The 22,206-nt window shown below is 32.4% G+C and overlaps 1 protein-coding gene across 1 annotated transcript in view; it reads left to right on the top strand.

Moving 5' to 3' along the window:
- LOC139498900 (uncharacterized) overlaps positions 1-22,206 on the top strand; it is a 105,099-nt gene that overhangs the window by 24,500 nt on the left and 58,393 nt on the right. Inside the window, exons 2-10 of the mRNA XM_071287490.1 lie at positions 528-648; positions 1,635-1,705; positions 2,475-2,550; positions 2,894-3,212; positions 3,934-4,013; positions 10,882-10,905; positions 12,528-12,612; positions 21,200-21,298; positions 21,640-21,738. Of these exons, the coding sequence (XP_071143591.1) occupies positions 21,221-21,298; positions 21,640-21,738 (177 nt within the window). The 5' untranslated portion in view covers positions 528-648; positions 1,635-1,705; positions 2,475-2,550; ... (3 more) ...; positions 12,528-12,612; positions 21,200-21,220. The remainder of the gene's footprint in view (positions 1-527; positions 649-1,634; positions 1,706-2,474; positions 2,551-2,893; positions 3,213-3,933; positions 4,014-10,881; positions 10,906-12,527; positions 12,613-21,199; positions 21,299-21,639; positions 21,739-22,206) is intronic.

Raw genomic sequence — 22,206 nt, 5'->3', positions numbered from 1 at the left:
TTAAATTAAAGTTTTTTTTAAACGCGACAGGAAACCATAAGAAACCGAAAGCATTTTTTTACTATGAAATAGATTACGGAATATAATATCTGTAAAATATAAATGACTCATAATTATGATCAGGTATATATTAATTGCGAGTACCTTACATAGTAGAAAATGGGACTCTATTTCACAAGGTTCTGTGAAATATGAAACGGTAAATATATACTGGTAAACTCTATCCGCATAAGACAGATAGAATGTTACTCCTCTGGATAAAATCTACCTGTGAAATACCATGTCTGGAAAAGAATAACTGTGACAAATTATCCCCAGGAAATATAACAGAGGAAGAAATAAACTGTTACAAAAGCAAGTCTTATTTTCATGGTCCTGCAACTTGCGTTAATCTTCTTGACTTGAGACAGACACATGTCTAATGTGTTTGTAAAGGGGGCAACTATTTTATTTTAGATTGAAACTGAAACTAGATTTGTTATTTTTCAACACACAAAAAATATTATTTAGATACTCTTTTTTTTTAGGTCTAAAACATAGTGAATGCTGAAGAAAAGAGTACAGAAATATAAAAACAATAATGTCCTGTTAGATATATACATGTGGCCTACGTAGATCTGTTATATAGAAAGGAGGAAAGTGATTCAGGTAAATTGTGCAGTTAATTCAGAATATTATGAAACTTTAAAATTATATAAACACAGTCTGCACCAAAAACTTTTTCAACTACTAGTCAGAAGACCAATATTCTGACATTTTTCTTATTCAACTGGCCCGGTCAAACAAAGTTTTTTAAAAACTTACTAGTCCGAATGAAATTTTACTAGTCTGGGGCATCTGACTAGTGGCTAACCGTGCAGACTGTAAACAGTATTTATTTACATAAATAAATATATACATATAAGATATAATAGGGTTTTCTGTCTAGCATAAAGCAATACATTATTTCATATCCATGTTGTTGAAATATTCATACACTGTAGCTGTAAACTCATAGTAGAGAAACTGTAAATGTGATTAATTACTAAATGTAGTTTATCAGGCAATAAACAAAAATCATATTAAATGTGTTGAGTACATTCACTACAAACTAACAGCTCAGAGTCTGAAAAGTCCATTTTTTTGCTCAACCAGTAATGTTGAGTACAGATTTTAATTGACATGCTTGCCCAAACTTGTCAGGGTTCGACCTCTGCGGTCGTATAAAGTTAAGGTGACTTGTGTTTAAATGTGTCGATCTCTCTGAAATTGTACTGCAAGGTACCATAACAGGCAGGAATTGAGTTTGGGGGTAATTACTCCAAGGGGGGTTAAAAGAAAAAAAAATTGGGGGGGGGGGATTTTTTTCTTCATAATTTTTGGGTTTTTATACTGATATGGCAGGAGATACACACCAAACAGGATGTGTAAATTATTATATTAAGTATTGTGCAATAGCATAGGACACAAAATGACTTCATGCTATAATGAATATGTCCTAAAAACTTTTCCACTAATTAGCTTTGTATGGTACATGTACCTTTTCTTTTTTAATTCATGATCAGGTACATAAAAATTCAGGGAAAGTTTTACCAATATTTATATAAACGTGAAACAAATGAAATTGAGCTACATGTATTTTTTTATATTTTCAGTTTGAAGATCTACTATTAGCATGATTAGTATTTATTGTTTCAAGGTCCAGTCAAGTTATTACTATCTATAGGTCAGTGAACATTACATTGATATTATATTGGAACGTTTAATGATTTTTTTATCAAATGAAAATCAGAAATATATTGAATTGTAAATGTGAATTAAAGGGGAGATAATCCAGAGCTATAGGATTCATTCTAAATAGTACTAGACCAGTGTTTGTATTAAAGGGGAGATAATCCAGAGCTATAGGATTCATTCTTAATAGCACTAGACCAGTGTTTGTATTAAAGGGGAGATAATCCAGAGCTATAGGATTCATTCTATATAGCATTAGTCCAGTGTTTGTATTAAAGGAGAAATAATCCAGAGCTATAGGATTCATTCTAAATAGCATTAGTCCAGTGTTTTTTTTCAAAGGGGAGATAATCCAGAGCTATAGGATTCATTCTAAATAGCATTAGACCAGTGTTTGTATTAATTCTTTTAGAACAAGGTTAACATTTTGCACTTAGCAACTTTTGTGACGGGATACAAAAAATAAACTGACACAATAACAAAATTAATTGTACTTGGAAGTTGAAACTAATTAAACATTTGCAAGCATTACAAAAAGAGTTGTTAACTTAGAACATGTAGAAATCAAATTGTTCTTTATGATTGTAAGATGGGAGGTCTAAGTCAATGAGACAGCAACCAATCAACAAAAGAGGTCAACATTTTATTTAAAAATAGATTAGTGTCTGTAACGTGTTGTTTTTATTTCATTTATATTTTCAGTTTGAACATCTATAATGTCTATTATCATGATTATTGTTTTTTATTTGATAATTGTCCAGTCCTTGTGTTCAATGTCCAGTCCTTGTGACCATTGTCCAGTCAATGTGATCCTTGCCAGTTGAGTTCCTATTATAGGTAAGTTTAATTGTATGTGAACTAGATAGCATCATTTACTACTGAAATTTGTTTAAAAAAGATGTGAATGTAGAATTTTAACTCTGACAGGGGGAGAAAATTAACAGATATATTGTACATTCAAAATATCACAACACTAGTTTTCATTTATGTAAAAAACAAGACCCTAAAACATCTTGTAAAAGTGAAGGTTAAGAGGTCTATATCAATGAGACAGCAACCAATAAATGAAAGAGGTCAAATTTGTATCAAACAGTAGACAAGCATCTTTGTAATATGTTATAATTATATTCCAACCTGAAATAAAAACATTCATATTCTCATTTTAAACATATATCATCAGTATTTATTTGATCCCTGTCCAGTCAAGTCAATCCCTGTCCAGTCAAGTTGATCCCTGTCCAGTCAAGTTGATCCTTGTACAGTCAAGTTGATCCTTGTCCAGTGGAGTTGATCCCTGTCCAGTCAAATTGATCCTTGTCCAGTCAAGTTGATCCTTGTCCAGTGGAGTTGATCCCTGTCCAGTCAAGTTGATCCTTGTACAGTCAAGTTGATCCTTGTCCAGTGGAGTTGATCCCTGGCCAGTCAAGTTGATCCTTGTCCAGTCAATTTGAACCTTGTCCAGTGGATTTGATCCCTGTCCAGTCAGGCTGTTGTTATAGGTAAGTACATCATGTGTGAACTATATAGGATCATTTTAATACTGAAATTTGTTTCAAATGTAAAATATTCAAACTCTATAAGGGGAGATAATCAACAAAATAGTTTTTTAACATTCATAATACCAAGGACCAATATTTTATAGTAAACAATACACACACGAACATCTGAATGACATCACTGAAAAATTATTTTCCTTCAAAAATAGAAAGGTTAAACTTATGTGTGAACTTTGGGTAAAGGAAAGAAAAAAAATGAGTGCTAAGGCTACATTGTGTACATCACACTGATATCAACCCTATATTAAACAGATACATCACAACATTATAACTCCCGCAATATTTTAACAGTATATATCTATGAGAACGCAACCCAACAAAGCAAGAACTATATAAAGCAAGGAAATATGTAGAGGTCAATATATAGTCAATAAATACAAAATATCTTCAAATGACAAGGTCTAGTTTTTCATGACGCTGGCCATACAAGTAAGGGTTTATTCATGTTAATGAAATAATTAAAAAATATATCTTTTTATTGTTCATAGTTATTTTATTGAAACAGGAGATGACAGTAAACACACAAACATTGATATGTTTATAAGGAACATTCATATAGTTACAGAAAAATAAGAAGTACTAATAAAGTATTATTAAGTGATACATATATATTTAACATATATCATGGTTAAACAAGTAAATATGATTTATTAATATTTTTCAGAGATGCTTTAGATGATGGCATTTTATTTCTGATAAATTAAGCTGACCTCAGACGTACTCCCATCAGTTTTAATCAAATTAGTATGTATTGTATAATATATGTTTTTAACTTGCCTGGCTATTCTCATCACTTCACGTCCATCGTCCATTGTTGTCGTTGTTAACTTTTACAAAAATCTTCTCCGCTGAAACTATAAGGCCCAATTTAACCAAACTTGGCCACAATCATCATTAGAGTATCTAGTTTAAAAAAGATGTTAGATGACCCCGCCTGCCAGCCAACATGGCTGACACAGCTAAAAATAGAACATAGGTGTAAAATGCCTATTACGTGTCAGCGGCGTAAAATATTTGTATAAAGCTTTATATTTCAGAAGGTTCAATATTAAGTTTCAGTAGTAAAGTCCTTTTCTGAAATACTACTAGCAATATGTCAGCTGTAGTTGTATGGAATTAATTTAAGGTGTACACGTCGGTCAGGCAGGGTTCATCTGACCTTGAGCTCATTTTCATGGTTCTTTCGTCAATGATAAGTTTTCCTGGTTAGTTCTGTTTCTCAGATACTATAAGCAATAAGGTTTACTATATTTGATGTATAGATGATTGTAATGTGAACATGTCTGTCAGGCAGGGTTCATATGACCTTGAGCTCATTTTCACTGTTCATTGGTCAATGATAAGTTTTCCTGGTTAGTTCTGTTTCTCAGATACTATAAGCAATAAGGTTTACTATATTTGATGTATAGATGATTGTAATGTGAACATGTCTGTCAGGCAGGGTTCATATGACCTTGAGCTCATTTTCACTGTTCATTGGTCAATGATAAGTTTTCCTGGTTAGTTCTGTTTCTCAGATACTATAAGCAATAAGGTTTACTATATTTGATGTATAGATGATTGTAATGTGAACATGTCTGTCAGGCAGGGTTCATATGACCTTGAGCTCATTTTCATGGTTCTTTCGTCAATGATAAGTTTTCCTGGTTAGTTCTGTTTCTCAGATACTATAAGCAATAAGGTTTACTATATTTGATGTATAGATGATTGTAATGTGAACATGTCTGTCAGGCAGGGTTCATATGACCTTGAGCTCATTTTCATGGTTCTTTCGTCAATGATAAGTTTTCCTGGTTAGTTCTGTTTCTCAGATACTATAAGCAATAAGGTTTACTATATTTGATGTATAGATGATTGTAATGTGAACATGTCTGTCAGGCAGGGTTCATATGACCTTGAGCTCATTTTCACTGTTCATTGGTCAATGATAAGTTTTCCTGGTTAGTTCTGTTTCTCAGATACTATAAGCAATAAGGTTTACTATATTTGATGTATAGATGATTGTAATGTGAACATGTCTGTCAGGCAGGGTTCATCTGACTTTGACTTCATTTCCATGGTACATTTGTCAATATTTAGTTTTCATGGTTGTGTCTATTTCTTGTATACTATGGCAATAGTTCAACTATATTTGGTATATGTAATGAGTGTAGAATGTACATATGTCTGTCTGGTTTGGTTTTTCTGACCTTGACCTCATTTGCATGGATCATTGATAATGTTAAGTTTAAATCCAGTGATATTGTTTGCCTCAAATAACAGCAGAAATTCGGCCTTTTCTCCTAGAGAAAATTCCCAATTACTGAAAAAAATGGCTTAAAAATCTTCCCAAAAAGTTTTACATTTTCCCCAAACAGTGATGGCATTGGTAGTAATGTTTGTAAATATCGTATTCATGTTATTATTTTGATATTAGAAAGCACTTTTGAGATCTAGTTTTCTGATCAGAATCATCATGGTGTTTGTAACACAGGTAGTTTTCAATGCATTAAGGAGGCTCGAGGGTATAAAAATTTCAGAAAAAAATCAAACATTTGTTTTTCATTACAAATTTTATTTATTTCCTTTTGTAGTTGTTACTTTATCATATGGTACAAAAATCATTCAAAACAATCAATTCGTGTTGGCCCCAGATGACTTTCAAAATGTATACATCATTGAAAAAGTTCCAAATTATCTCCCTTTGGTGGAAAAATGCCATTTTTTGGCTCTAAAATTGAAATATCTTTTTCAACTCATCGGTGACCTATCTTTTTTAATATAATTTCCATATAAGCTGTACTTAAACTAAATTATTGTAAAATTTTAGCGATTTCTGTAATAAATTTCTTTTTTTTATTTCGATATTACTTTTATTTCTCCTATATTACTTCAACAGAAAAAAAACACCTTTACAAAAATGTATGCTTCTTTCGAAGGCAGATTGTGAGCGCAAATGAACGGTGACCCCACTTTTTTATTTTATTTTTCTATTAACTATAAGATAAAGTTCATTTATAGAAAAATATAGAGAAATCCTATATAAATGATTTAGACCCGCGAACCCCCTTAAGTACCATCATTGCTTTTGTTTCTTTCCCCTCTCCGAAAAGTATTTTTCAGGTTGAAAATGTCTGACAACCAAAATATACATGAAAAAACAGTGCAAAAAGGCAGCAAAGGTCAGCAAAAAATCGGAGATGTGTTCAGAATAAAATATACAAATTTCCCAATTTCAATAAAAAATTTGCATTTTTCCCAATAAAAAACGGTAGAGGTAGTTTTGAAAAAAGACAACAATATCACTGAAATCATATTTGTAGTAAAGCTTCGTTCATCTTTATGTCACTTATCAACATACAGTAAATCATAAAAAGTAAAGCAGGCAGGACATTTCAGCATGTGCATTCTTATTTTATTAACAGTAGCGTGTGTTTGAGGGGTCAGCAGGAGGATTCATATATGTTTTTGGAAAGTTTGCTATAGCTTGCTATTGCTACTTTCCTTAGGCGTCGGCCTCAAACTTCCGGTTGACAGATTATCGCAATATATTCTGCTCCTAGATAGTGTAGTACTAGTGTTTGAGTTCTGATTCTTGGAAGATTCTTTTAAAATTTTGAGTAACTACTGTTTTGACTGAAAAGATTACAGCTTGAATAAAACTGAGAAATGAATATTCACCGACGATGCAGATGAATTTAACTTCATTTTAAAAATGAGTATTACAAACACTACTTCGCGGATCTGCCATGCGCTGTAGAGAAAATCACAAGAAATCTACGCGAGATTGCCTTTTCATTCATTCATGAATCATTCATGAATATTTCATGAATGAACATTTCCCCGCTCTACTTTTACCTGTTTACTATATGTACGTACGTAAACGTGGTAAAATCCCGAGTGTATCGAAAGAATCGGGAATGACTGATTAAAATGTGAGAACAAGTTGACATTTTGACCAAGCCGTCGGATAATTGAAAAGTGATAATGGTTTGTTTAAACAAAACACAGGTGAAAGAATATAAAATAATCGATAATTATATTATATGTCTAACGTCTCACGCCAAGGACGAGTAAAGGTAAAAATGACCGGCTTTAATAAAAAAAAAAATTAAAAAAAAATGCATTGTTTTTGTCTAAACATCGATCGGAAGATTTTGATGCCAAAAATCATTTGAAAACTTAATTCCGTTATTTAAATACTAATTGTTTCACATTCCAATGTGGATATAAGGAACTTTACTCGTTCAGCATGCTCAAGTGGATCAAACTGACAGCAGAAAAACATTGACCCAACGTCAGTTCTTCTTCAGTCTTCTTCCAATAATTTACATCATACCACTTCTGGTGTGTTATTGTAAATTTGTATCATATAGCATCCGTATTAAAAGCAACCGAGTCAGCATCCACTTCTTCGAATATTATAGCTCAGGGTATCAAGACAAGTTCTATAGAAATGCATGATTATAAGGTTCATGATGTGTACCTTTTGGCTAAAATGGCTGCATTTTCACCTCAAAATTTAGATAGATTACAGACAAACAGCGGCCTGTGCATCTGGAAAAGTTTTAAGGCATACCATGCCCTATATTAATAGATTTCAATTGCTTTGTCACCCAAACACAGAGGCAATGATTACCGTAATATATCAAAGTATGGCTTAAAACAAAAATTCGCAAATGTTCTTAACTCACAAGACAATGCTTAATTTGACAACAGCAACTAAATGTGTTACAGGTTATAAGCACCTCTATGAATCTAGTGTATATAAATTTTTTATTCCTGTGGTCATACTGCTGTTGTTATGCTCCCACCGTATTGAGTTTTATCCTTGTTCTGCTGTAAGTATGTATGTCTTTCCCTAATTACTTGTACGTACATGTACCTCCGTACATCCCAAAATTCGTTTCTTTTCTCTTACTTTAGTTTGCCTGAACCAAATTGTATGAAACTTACACGCAATGCTTATAACCACAATTCACAAGTCAAGTTTGAATTTTAGTTGCGTCACTTTTACCATTCTAGCATTTTATGCTACTTTACAAAAAGGAAAGTTGCTTGAAATTTTAGTTTCTGTTCTATAACTTTAGTTTGTCGTAACCAAATGCTATGAATCTTATACACAATGCTCATTACCACAAACACTGATCAAGTTTGAATTTTGGTGGCGATAGTTATACCATTTTAGAGTTATGCCCCTTTACATATGTAAAAAATTGCTGACTATTTTCGTTTCAGTTATCTAACTTAAGTTCGCTCAACCAAATGTTATGAAATTTATACAGTGTTAATACTTTTAACAATAAAACAAAGATCAATCTTGAATTTTGGTGGAGTAATTTTTACTGCTCTAGGGTTGTGCCTCGTTACAAATGGAATCAGATGCTCCGCTGGGCACATCTTTATACGACCAAAGAGGTCTAAACCCTGAACAGTTCGGGCAAGTATGGACACAACATTCAAGCTTGATATAGCTCTGAATTTGGATTGCGATCAAATTTTTGACATAATATATAGGTTTCTGACACAAAACAAATGTCAAGATCTAACAAATCTATTGCGCAATATTGTGTAATTAGAATGTATACACAATGCTTATTACCCCATAACTTTAACTCAGATCAAGTACACATTTTGGTAGCCTCATGCACATTTACAGTTCTTGAGTTGTGACCCTTTATAACATTAATGCTAGCGGGGGCATCATTTGTGTCCCATGGACACGTTCCCTATTTTAGACAAAAGCCTTTAATATAAATTCACTTTCATTACATTTGTATTGATTTAAGTTACTGTAACTGTCTTATTTATAAAAAAGGATGTGGTATTTTTTGCAAAGAACCAATGCTATCCAAAAGAGTTCAAAGGAGGAAAATGTATTAATAACTATAGGCCCCCATATGGTCGTCAATAATGAGAAATATCTGTACCATATACATGCAGAAAGCTATAAAACTTAAAGGCCCCGATAGGAAACATGTAGAGCAATTCAAACAAAAAAACTTACGTGTTAATTTACTAAAAACAAATATGAAGGATCTAAACCAATAGAAAAATACTATATCACAGGCCCTTGATGTTGACATGGCATGGGTACTTAAAAAGAAATTATCAGAGCTTTCTGTATATTTCAATATTTTAGATCTACAGTTTTAGGTTGCAATAGAAAAATATCAAAACTTTTTATGACGAACATGAAAAAAGTGATTTTTGATAGTTACTGACAAGACAATGGTTTAGTTTAAAACATCCAAGCTGTGATGAAATACATTTTTGAAATAATACACGTCTATAACCTTTTTGGAATAATACACAGCTACAGTTGCGAAATTTCCAGAGGTGCTATCCAGCACTTTGATTTAATGTCCCCACTGTAGCAGAGGGGGCATTAAGTTTTACTCTTGTCCGTCTGTACATTCCGAAATCGGTTTCGGTTCTCTAATTTTAGTTTGCCTCAACTGAATGTTATGAAACATACACAATCCTTATTACCACAAAACACAGATCAAGTTTGAATTTTACTTGCGTCACTTTTACAATTCTTGAGTTATGTCCCTTATAACATTGTATGCAAGCAGGGGCATCATCTGTGTCCCATGGACACATTCCCCATTTATTTATTTTACTTATTCTTATAAATATAGATTAATGTTCAGTGCAATTACTAGTACCTATAGATATTAAACTTTTTCTTGCAATTGTTTAGTTTGAAAATTTATAAAGATTGGTTCAACAGATTTTATTTCACTTAATTTACATATTTAATGTCTTTTTTTATTTTAAGTAAGTAGGTTTAATTTAAGACTTAAATTATTTATTTAATAAGCAAAGCGGTGAAACATGTATTTTTACACTTCAGTGATCATGCTGGTTTGAACTAGAATTTTATTAGTATACTCTTGCATTGAAATCTATTCACTAGCTATTTTCACTCTTGTCATTGAATATGTAAATTTCCTTTGTTGTTAAATTCTTATTTATATTATTGCAAAGTTTTATCTTTACTTTTTGAATTGAATATTGATTCAAAAACAAGAATGTGTGGTATGATTACCAATTAGACAACTTTCTATCAGAAAAGTGAATGTCATGTATGATCTCTTGTCACCAAAATGAGGTAAACAATTCTCCTTGACAGGACTATGATAGTGAAAATAATAGCCATCAAATAAAACTGTGGTTGAAATGATTTATTGTACATTACAGTGCAGTGTTTTTGATGTATGTTAGGCTATGCTTCAAAGGTTCATATACAGCACCTTCATTATCATGATTATGTTAACATTGTAAGCATATTATAATGATGTAATTATGAATGTGAATGTCCAAAGTCAGTGTTATTCAGTTTTTCAGTGGTTGTCTATTGTTTCTGTATATCATATTTCTTCAATCTAATTAAAAACCAATCTCTCATCGCTCCCGTTTTCTGATATGTCGCGTTGGAGATCTAACAAAACCCTTTTTGAGGTCACATGTGAGTGAACTATAAGTTATGAATTTATAATTAATTATTATATTAGGTAAGTATTTACAAGATCAAAATTGACAAAAACAGTTTTTGTTTTTCAGTTGTATGTAACAGTAACAATAATTACTCTGACAACAGTTTATAAATTTTTTTTTTCTATTTTAGGAAATAATGGAAGATTGGAATCATGTAAGATTTTTTCTTCTTTCAAGTCAAAAAATTCTAGTGCTTTTTATACCCCCGCTTTGAAAAAAAGGGGGGTATACTGTTTTACCTCTGTCTGTCCTTCCGTCAGTCCATCAGTCTGTCAGTCAGTCCGTCCGTCCCATGAATATTTTTCGTCACATTTTTCTCAGGAACTACACTACCAAGATTTCTGAAATTTGGTTTCAGGCTTGATATAAGTCAGCTATACCGTGTGATGCGTTTTCAGATTCATCACTCGACAACTTCCTGTTTACCGAACACTTGTATCATTTTTACACCTGATAGCCAAGTTGAAAATTTTTCGTCACATTTTTCTCAGGAACTGCACTACCAGGATTTCTGATATTTGGTTTCAGACTTGATATTAGTCAGCTATACCGTGTGATGCGTTTTCAGATTCATCACTCGACAACTTCCTGTTTACCGAACACTTGCATATTTTTACACTATTAATATTATCCACTTGCGGCGGGGGTATCATCAGTGAGCAGTAGCTCGCAGTTTCACTTGTTGTTTATCTGATAGAAAATATAAGCATGTGATAATTTGTAGGGATATCAACTGGTACTCGAATACTCCAAAATGATACTCTATTAATCGGTTTCTTGGACCAGCACTTTTGGCTAATATAAAAATTTAAGAAGATGTGGTATGATTGCCAATGAGACAACTCTTCACAAGAGACCAATGACACAGAAATAACAACTATGGGTCACCATACCGCCTTCAACAATGAGAAAAGCCCATACCACATAGTCAGCTTGGAAGGCCAAAAAATTATAAAAGTAAAACAATTCAAACGAGAAAAATAACGACTTAAATTAATTTATGTACAAAAAAATTAACAAAACACAAATATGTAACAAACGCCAACCACTGAATTACAGGCTCCTGACTTGTGACAGGCACATACATACAGAATATGACTGGGTTAAACATACATCTGTTTTGTTCGTTTCCGCAGCAAAGGTTAAGTCAGAGCAAATAATTTCGGTTTGTATGGCTGTTAATTACAAAGTTGCAAAACAGAATTTCCCCTGAAAACTTTTTGAATACAAACAAATATGTTGCACTCTTCGATATCTCTCAGTGAATAATTGAAATATCATTGACCAGTCTTTTGTTTACATTGAAAGTATATGTATAACATCTATAAGATTCAGCAGTTTGGTGTTATTTCAAAAATTTCCTCTTCAAATTGTAAATTGAAAGTAATTAACTATGACGTCATATACATAACATCGTTACAGTTATTAGAAAAAACAACAAAAGTGAAGCAAGATGTCTTTTTGATGTTGACAGACTACAAAAAGGTGTGAGGTCGAAATGTAGAACTTGAGCATTATCTTTAAAATTATTTATGTAAATTCAGTTTTGTTTTTGTTTTAAATTATTGATGTTTGATTGGTCTGCACAAAAAAGTGACATTCAAAAAATGGTCTCCAGTTGAGCCATGGGATAGTGTAAAATGTCTCCCTTGTATTAACCAATAAAAATCTGTAATTTTAAAGTGTTTGATAATTATTATTGTCTGGTGTGAAAACCATTTCAGTTACTACACTCTTTACATTCTGTTAAATGTAAACTCTATTTCTTACTTACAGAAACTTATTGAAGCTGCTAAAAAAGGAAGAGTAGAAGAATTGAAGCTTTGCCTAGCGAACGGAGCTAACATTGATTACCAAGTAGGTAAACTTGTAACATTAAATATCAAATAGGTAAACTTGTAACATTGAATATCAAACAGGTAAACTTGTAACATTGAATTTTAAGTAGGTAAACTTGTAACATTGAGTATCAACAGGTAAACTTGTTACATTGAATATCAAGTAGGTAAACTTGTAACATTGACTATCAAGTAGGTAAACTTGTAACATTGACTATCAAGTAAAATGTAGGTAGACTTGTAACATTGACTATCAAGCAGGTAAACTTGTAACATTGACTATCAAGTAGGTAAACTTGTAACATTGACTATCAAGTAGGTAAACTTGTAACATTGACTATCAAGTAAAATAAAGGTAGACTTGTAACATTGACTATCAAGTAGGTAGACTTGTAACATTGACTATCAAGTAGGTAAACTTGTAACATTGACTATCAAATAGGTAAACTTGTAACATTGACTATCAAATAGGTAAACTTGTAACATTGACTATCAAATAGGTAAACTTGGAACATTGACTATCAAATAGGTAAACTTGTAACATTGACTATCAAATAGGTAAACTTGTTACATTGACTATCAAATAGGTAAACTTGTAACATTGACTATCAAGTAGGTAAACTTGTAACATTGACTATCAAGTAGGTAAACTTGTAACATTGACTATCAAGTAAAATGTAGGTAGACTTGTAACATTGACTATCAAGTAGGTAAACTTGTAACATTGACTATCAAATAGGTAGACTTGTAACATTGACTATCAAATAGGTCAACTTGTAACATTGACTATCAAATAGGTAGACTTGTAACATTGACTATCAAATAGGTAAACTTGTAACATTGACTATCAAATAGGTAAACTTGTAACATTGACTATCAAATAGGTAAACTTGTAACATTGACTATCAAATAGGTAAACTTGTAACATTGACTATCAAATAGGTAAACTTGTTACATTGACTGTCAAATAGGTAAACTTGTAACATTGACTATCAAATAGGTAAACTTGTTACATTGACTATCAAATAGGTAAACTTGTAACATTGACTGTCAAATATGTAAACTTGTAACATAGTAGGTTAACTTATCATGACACAAGAATGGTGTGCAACTCAATACATGAAACATTATGACTAAACACTGATTTTCAACACAGAACATGAGACACATCATGACACAACACTGGTGTAAAAAAACAGAGCATGTAACACATCAGGACACTACATTGATAAACATGTAACATAGAAGTTAACTTATCATGACACAACAATGTTGTTTAACACAAAACATGACATTATGATGAACCACTGATGCTCAACACAGAACACAAGACACATTATGACACAACACTGATGTTCAACACAGAACATGAGACACATTATGACACAACACTGATGTTCATCATAGAACACGAGACACATCATGATATAACATTGATGTTCAACACAGAACACGAGACACATTATGACACAACACTAATGTTCAACACAGAACACGAGACGCATCATGATACAACACTGATGTTCAACACAGAACATGAGACAAATCATGACACAACACTGATGTTCAACACAGAACATGAGACATATTATGACACAACACTGATGTTCAATACAGAACATGAGACACATCATGATATAACATTGATGTTCAACACAGAACACAAGACGCATCATGATACAACACTGATGTTCAACACAGAACATGAGAAACTTTATGACACAACACTGGTGTAAAACACAGAACACAAGACACATCATGACACAACACTGATGTTTAACACAGAACACAAGACACATTATTACACAACACTGATGTTCGACACAGAACACAAGATGCATCATGACACAACACTGATGTTCAACACAGAACATGAAACACATTATGACACAACACTGATGGTCGACACAAAACATGAGACATTTCATGATACAACACTAGTGTTCAATACAAAATAGGAGACACATGCAACAACACGAATGCATTTAAACACAACATGTGACAAATCATGACACAACACTGATGTTTAACACGGAACATGAATCACATGACACAACACTGGTGTTCAACACATGACATGAATCACATGACAGAACATTGATGTTCAACATAGAACATGACACATATCAGGACACAACACTGATGTTCAACACAGGACATATCATATCACAAAACATGAGACAAAACAGGACACAACACTGATGTTAAACACAGAATGTGACACATATCAGGACACAACACTGATGTTCAACACAGAAAATAAGACACAACACTGACACATACATGTAATCAGAGTACTGCACTAAATCTGAACAACATATGTTCTGCACCTGACAACTGAGAGTAAATAGACAAACAAATATAACAACAAACAACACATGGTCTGGACCTGACTAATCAGAGTAAATAGACATACTAATAAAACATCAGACAACACATGGTCTGGACCTGACCTGACTACTCAGAGTAAATAGACATACTAATATAACAACAAACAACACATGTTCTGAACCTGACCTGACTACTCAGAGTAAATAGACAAACAAATATAACAACAAACAACACACGGTCTGGACCTGACCTGACTACTCAGAGTAAATAGACAAACAAAAATAACAACACACAACACATGGTCTGGACCTGATTACTGAGAGTAAATAGACAAACAAATATAACAACTAACAACACATGGACTACTCAGAGTAAATAGACAAACAAATGTAACAACAAACAACACATGATCTGGACCTGACTACTCAGAGTAAATAGACAAACAAATACAACAACTAACAACACATGGTCTGGACCTGACTACTCAGAGTAAATAGACAATTAATATAACAACAAACAACACAGGGTCTGGACCAGACTACTCAAGAGGAAATAGACAAACAAATATGACAACACACAACACATGGTCTGGACCTGACTACTCAGAGTAAATAGACAAACAAATATAACAACTAACAACACATGGACTACTCAGAGTAAATAGACAAACAAATGTAACAACAAACAACACATGATCTGGACCTGACTACTCAGAGTAAATAGACAAACAAATACAACAACTAACAACACATGGTCTGGACCTGACTACTCAGAGTAAATAGACAAACAAATGTAACAACAAACAACACATGATCTGGACCTGACTACTAAAGAGGAAATATACAAACAAATGTAACAACACACAACACATGATCTGGACCTGACTACTCAGAGTAAATAGACAAACAAATATTACAACAAACAACACACGGTCTGGACCTGACCTGACTACTCAGAGTAAATAGACAAACAAATATAACAACACACAACACATGGTCTGGACCTGACTACTGAGAGTAAATAGACAAACAAATACAACAACTAACAACACATGGTCTGGACCTGACTACTCAGAGTAAATAGACAAACAAATATAACAACAAACAACACATGGTCTGGACCTGACTACTCAGAGTAAATAGACAAACAAATATGACAACACACAACACATGGTCTGGACCTGACCTGACTACTCAGAGTAAATAGACAAACAAATATGACAACACACAACACATGGTCTTGACCTGACCTGACTACTCAGAGTAAATAGACAAACAAATAAACAACTTACAACACATGGTCTGGACCTGACTTCTCAGAGTAAATAGACAAACAAATATAACAACACATAACACATGGTCTGGACCTGACTACTCAGAGTAAATAGACAAACAAATAAACAACTGACAACACATGGTCTGGACCTGACCTGACTACTCAGAGTAAATAGACAAACAAATAAACAACTTACAACACATGGTCTGGACCTGACTACTCAGAGTAAATAGACAAACAAATACAACAACTAACAACACACGGTCTGGACCTGACCTGACTACTCAAGAGTAAATAGACAAACAAATGTAACAACACACAACACATGGTCTGGACATGACTACTCAGAGTAAATAGACAAACAAATATAACAACTTACACCACATGGTCTGGACCTGACTACTCAGAGTAAATAGACAAACAAATATAACAACACACAACACATGGTCTGGACCTGACTACTCAGAGTAAATAGACAAACAAATATAACAACAAACAACACATGGCCTGAACCTGACCTGACTACTCGGAGTAAATATACAAACAAATATAACAACTTTCAACACATGGTCTGGACCTGACCTGACTACTCAGAGTAAATAGACAAACAAATACAACAACTAACAACACATGGTCTGGACATGACTTCTCAGAGTAAATAGACAAACAAATATAACAACACACAACACATGATCTGGACCTGACCTGACTACTCAGAGTAAATAGACAATTAATATAACAACACACAACACATGATCTGGACCTGACCTGACTACTCAGAGTAAATAGACAATTAATATAACAACACACAACACATGATCTGGACCTGACCTGACTACTCAGAGTAAATAGACAAACAAATATAACAACAAACAACACATGGTCTGTACCTGACTACTCACAGTAAATAGACAATAAATATAACAACAAACAACACATGGTCTGGACCTGACTTCTCAGAGTAAATAGACAAACAAATATAACAACACACAACACATGATCTGGACCTGACCTGACTACTCAGAGTAAATAGACAATTAATATAACAACACACAACAAATGATCTGGACCTGACCTGACTACTCAGAGTAAATAGACAAACAAATATAACAACAAACAACACATGGTCTGGACCTGACCTGACTACTCAGAGTAAATAGACAAACAAATATAACAACACACAACACATGGCCTCGACCTGACCTGACTACTCACAGTAAATAGACAATAAATATAACAACACACAACACATGGTCTGGTCTTGACCTGACTACTCAGAGTAAATAGACAAACAAATATAACAAACAACACATGGTCTTGACCTGACCTGACTACTCAGAGAAAATAGACAAACAAATACAACAACAAACAACACATGGTCTTGACCTGACCTGACTACTCAGAGTAAATAGACAAACAAATATAACAAACAACACATGGTCTTGACCTGATTACTCAGAGTAAATAGACAAACAAATATAACAACACACAACACATGGTCTGGACCTGACCTGACTACTCAGAGTAAATAGACAAACAAATATAACAACACACAACACATGGCCTCGACCTGACCTGGCTACGCAGAGTAAATAGACAAACAAATATAACAACACACAACACATGGCCTCGACCTGACCTGGCTACTCAATAAATAGACAAACAACACATGGTCCAGGTTGTCTGATTTGGTACGGGCACAAAATGTTGAGGGCTTAAACCATATTTGCTTTTGTACCATTCCCCCTTGGCCTATCTAGACCATTGGTATTAAAAATAAAACACATAATAATAAAACCTGCACTATTCAATTACCATTGGTCTGTATGTTAACTTATACTTAGTCTTTATACTGAGTCAAGATTAAATCAAAATTCTGAATTAAATTAGACAGTTTTAATGGAAAAATGCATGGATGGTTTGATTTTTAAATATTTCTCTTTTTGTTTGCGTTATGGATTGTGAAGTTCTTATTTTGCTTCTTGACATGAAACAATTTTTTACACTTATGTTTCACTTGATGTTGTGTTAACAACTTTGGTCAGGTAGTGATATGTGTAAAGATCTAATGTAGAAATATCTTGTAAAAAGGACAAATAGTCGTTAGATTCATATAAAATGTAATTCCGTTTTACTCCTATAATTGTTCTGAATCTGAAAATACTACTCTTTTTATGCCCCACCTACGATAGTAGAGGGGCATTATGTTTTCTGGTCTGTGCGTCCGTTCGTTCGTTCGTCCGTCCGTCTGTTCGTTCGTTCGTTCGTTCGTCCGTCTGTCCCGCTTCAGGTTAAAGTTTTTGGTCAAGGTAGTTTTTGATGAAGTTGAAGTCCAATCAACTTGAAACTTAGTACACATGTTCCTTATGATATGATCTTTCTAATTTAAATGCCAAATTAGAGTTTTGACCCCAATTTTACGGTTCACTGATAGAAAATGATAGTGCAAATTTCAGGTTAAAGTTTTTGGCTTCAGGTTAAAGTTTTTGGTCAAGGTAGTTTTTGTCGAGCCTTCGACTTTAGTCGAAAAAGCGAGACTAAGCGATCCTACATTCCGTCGTCGTCGGCGTCGTCGTCGGCGGCGTCCACAAATATTCACTCTGTGGTTAAAGTTTTTGAAATTTTAATAACTTTCTTAAACTATACTGAATTTCTACCAAACTTGGACAGAAGCTTGTTTATGATCATAAGAAAGTATACAGAAGTAAATTTTGTAAAAATAAAATTCCATTTTTTCCGTATTTTACTTATAAATGGACTTAGTTTTTCTGCGAGGAAACATTACATTCACTCTGTGGTTAAAGTTTTTAAAATTTTAATAACTTTCATAAACTATCCTTGATTTGTACCAAACTTGGACAGAAGCTTGTTTATGATCATAAGATAGTATCAAGAAGAAAATTTTGTAAAAATAAATTTCCACTTTTCCGTATTTTACTTATAAATGGACTTAGTTTTTCTGCGAGGAAACATTACATTCACTCTGTGGTTAAAGTTTTTAAAATTTTAATAACTTTCATAAACTATCCTTGATTTGTACCAAACTTGGACAGAAGCTTGTTTATGATCATAAGATAGTATCAAGAAGAAAATTTTGTAAAAATAAATTTCCACTTTTCCATATTTTACTTATAAATGGACTTAGTTTTTCTGCGAGGAAACATTACATTCACTCTGTGGTTAAAGTTTTTAAAATTTTAATAACTTTCATAAACTATCCTTGATTTGTACCAAACTTGGACAGAAGCTTGTTTATGATCATAAGATAGTATCAAGAAGAAAATTTTGTAAAAATAAATTTCCACTTTTCCGTATTTTACTTATAAATGGACTTAGTTTTTCTGCGAGGAAACATTACATTCACTCTGTGATTAAAGTTTTTAAAATTTTAATAACTTTCATAAACTATCCTTGATTTGTACCAAACTTGGACAGAAGCTTGTTTATGATCATAAGATAGTATCAAGAAGAAAATTTTGTAAAAATAAATTTCCACTTTTCCATATTTTACTTATAAATGGACTTATTTTTTTTGCCAGAAACAAAACATTCACTCTGTGGTTTAAGTTTTTAAAATTTTTATAATGTTCTTAAACTATCCTGGATTTCTACCAAACTAAGACAAAAGCTTGTTTCTGATCATAAGATATTATTCAGAAGTAAATTTTGTAAAAAAAAAATTCACTTTTTCCGTATTTTACTTATAAATGGACTTAGTTTTTCTTCCAGTTAACATTACATACAGTCTGCAGTTAAAGTTTATAAAACATTTATTAGATTCATAAACTATCCTGGATTTTTTACCAAACTTGGAAGCTTCTTTCAATCAAAAGACAGTATCGAGAGGGAAATTTTTATTGATGTTTTTCCTCAGTTTTGTTGAGTCTGCGATTAACAGCAAGTGTAGGCGAGACACTGGGTTCCGTGGAACCCTTACAAATTTTTGATGAAGTTGAAGTCCAATCAACTTGAAACTTAGTATACATGTGCCCTATGGTATGATCTTTCTAATTTAAATGCCAAATTAGAGTTTTGACCCCAATTTTACGGTTCACTGAACATAGAAAATGATAGTGCAAATTTCAGGTTAAAGTTTTTGGCTTCAGGTTAAAGTTTTTGGTCAAGGTAGTTTTTGATGAAGTTGAAGTCCAATCAACTTGAAACTTAGTATACATGTGCCCTATGATATGATCTTTCTAATTTAAATGCCAAATTAGAGTTTTGACCCCAATTTTACGGTTCACTGAACATAGAAAATGATAGTGCAAATTTCAGGTTAAAGTTTTTGGTCAAGGTAGTTTTTGATAAAGTAGAAGTCCAATCAACTTGAAACTTAGTATACATGTTCCCTTTGATAAGATCATTCTAATTTTAATGCCAAATTAGAGAATTTATTCCAATTTCACAGTCCTTTAAACATAGAAAATGATAGTGTGAGTGGGGCATCCGTGTACTGTGGACACATTCTTGTTCACTTTTCTTTGTTTTGTTTTTTTAGATTAATGATTATACTGAATCTGCACTAAATCCTGTTGTTAATTAGACATGTTTAATGGACAACAAATGCTTGTATGAATAATAATAATGATGATAATAATAATCTTTATTTAAACATGTTAAAGAGGATCTCAACTTCTTTATGTTGTACTAAATCAGGAAATAAAACTTTTTTCATGCTTTTATGAATAATTTATTATTAATGGAATCTACACTAAATCCTGTTGTTAATTATACAGGTTTAATGGACAACAAATATTTGTCAGAATCATATAAAGTGGGGTCTCATTTTACTTATAGTATTGTTCTGAATCAGAAAATAGAATTTTTTTCATTTTTCTTTGAAAAATTTACTTTTATAAAATTTATGATTTTACTGAATCTACACTAAATCCTGTTGTTAATTAGACAGTTTTAAATAATGTGACTATTTAATTTTGTTTATATTTATTACACAACATTGTCCAGTTTATCAGACAAGTTTTGATGTCAGTTGTATTATTCCAGGTTAATGGATGGACAGCATTTATGTTGGCAGCCTTGTATGGACATGTGGAAGTGTCTCGACTACTTCTGGAGAACAGATGTAACAAAGATATCACAAATGTATGTTATCTACTAAATCTGATTACATTACTTTTAATCAACACAAAATCATGTTGTTTTAAAATTAAACAGGTTTAATGGACAACTAATATTTGTAATAATTATATAAAGTGGGGTCTCATTTTACTCATAGTATTGTTCTGAATCAGAAAATACATATTTTTTTCATTTTTCTTTAAAAAAAATATTTTCTTTAAATTTATGATTTTACTGAATCTACACTAAATCCTGTTGTTAATCAGACAGTTTTAAATAATGTGACTATTTAATTTTGTTTATATTTATTACACAACATTGTCCAGTTTATCAGACAAGTTTTGATGTCAGTTGTATTATTCCAGGATGGTGGATACACAGCATTAATGTTGGCAGCCTTGTATGGACATGTGGAAGTGTCTCGACTACTTCTGGAGAACAGATGTAACAAAGATATCACAGATGTATGTTATCTACTAAATCTGATCACATTACTTTTAATCAACACAAAATCATGTTGTTAATCAGACAGTTTTAATGAACAACAAATATTATTTGTTAGAATCATATAAAGTGGGGTCTCATTTTACTTGTCTCCTTGTACTAAATCAGGAAATGTAACTTATTTTCATATTTCTTTCAAAAAGTTTTTTTTTTAAATTGATCATTATTCTGAACCATGTTAATCAGACAGATTTCATTATTATATCAACAAATACTTGCTATAATTATATAAAGTGAGATCTCATTTATCTCTGTGCATTTTACTGAATCCATTGATATAAATATTTTATGCATTTCTTGAAAAAAGGTTAACATGACATTTCTGATGGAAGTTCTGACATCCCACAAAAAAAAACTTGTTGTTTATTTGTTGTTTTTATGTACAATATGAATACACGTGTGACTGGTCATTTTGTTCAGTTTTGACC

The sequence above is a fragment of the Mytilus edulis genome, chromosome 12 (assembly GCF_963676685.1).
Source record: "Mytilus edulis chromosome 12, xbMytEdul2.2, whole genome shotgun sequence".
In the NCBI taxonomy this organism is placed as follows: Eukaryota; Metazoa; Mollusca; class Bivalvia; order Mytilida; family Mytilidae; genus Mytilus; species Mytilus edulis.
Note: the sequence above shows the minus strand (reverse complement) of the source record. Positions and strands in the feature narration are given on the sequence as shown.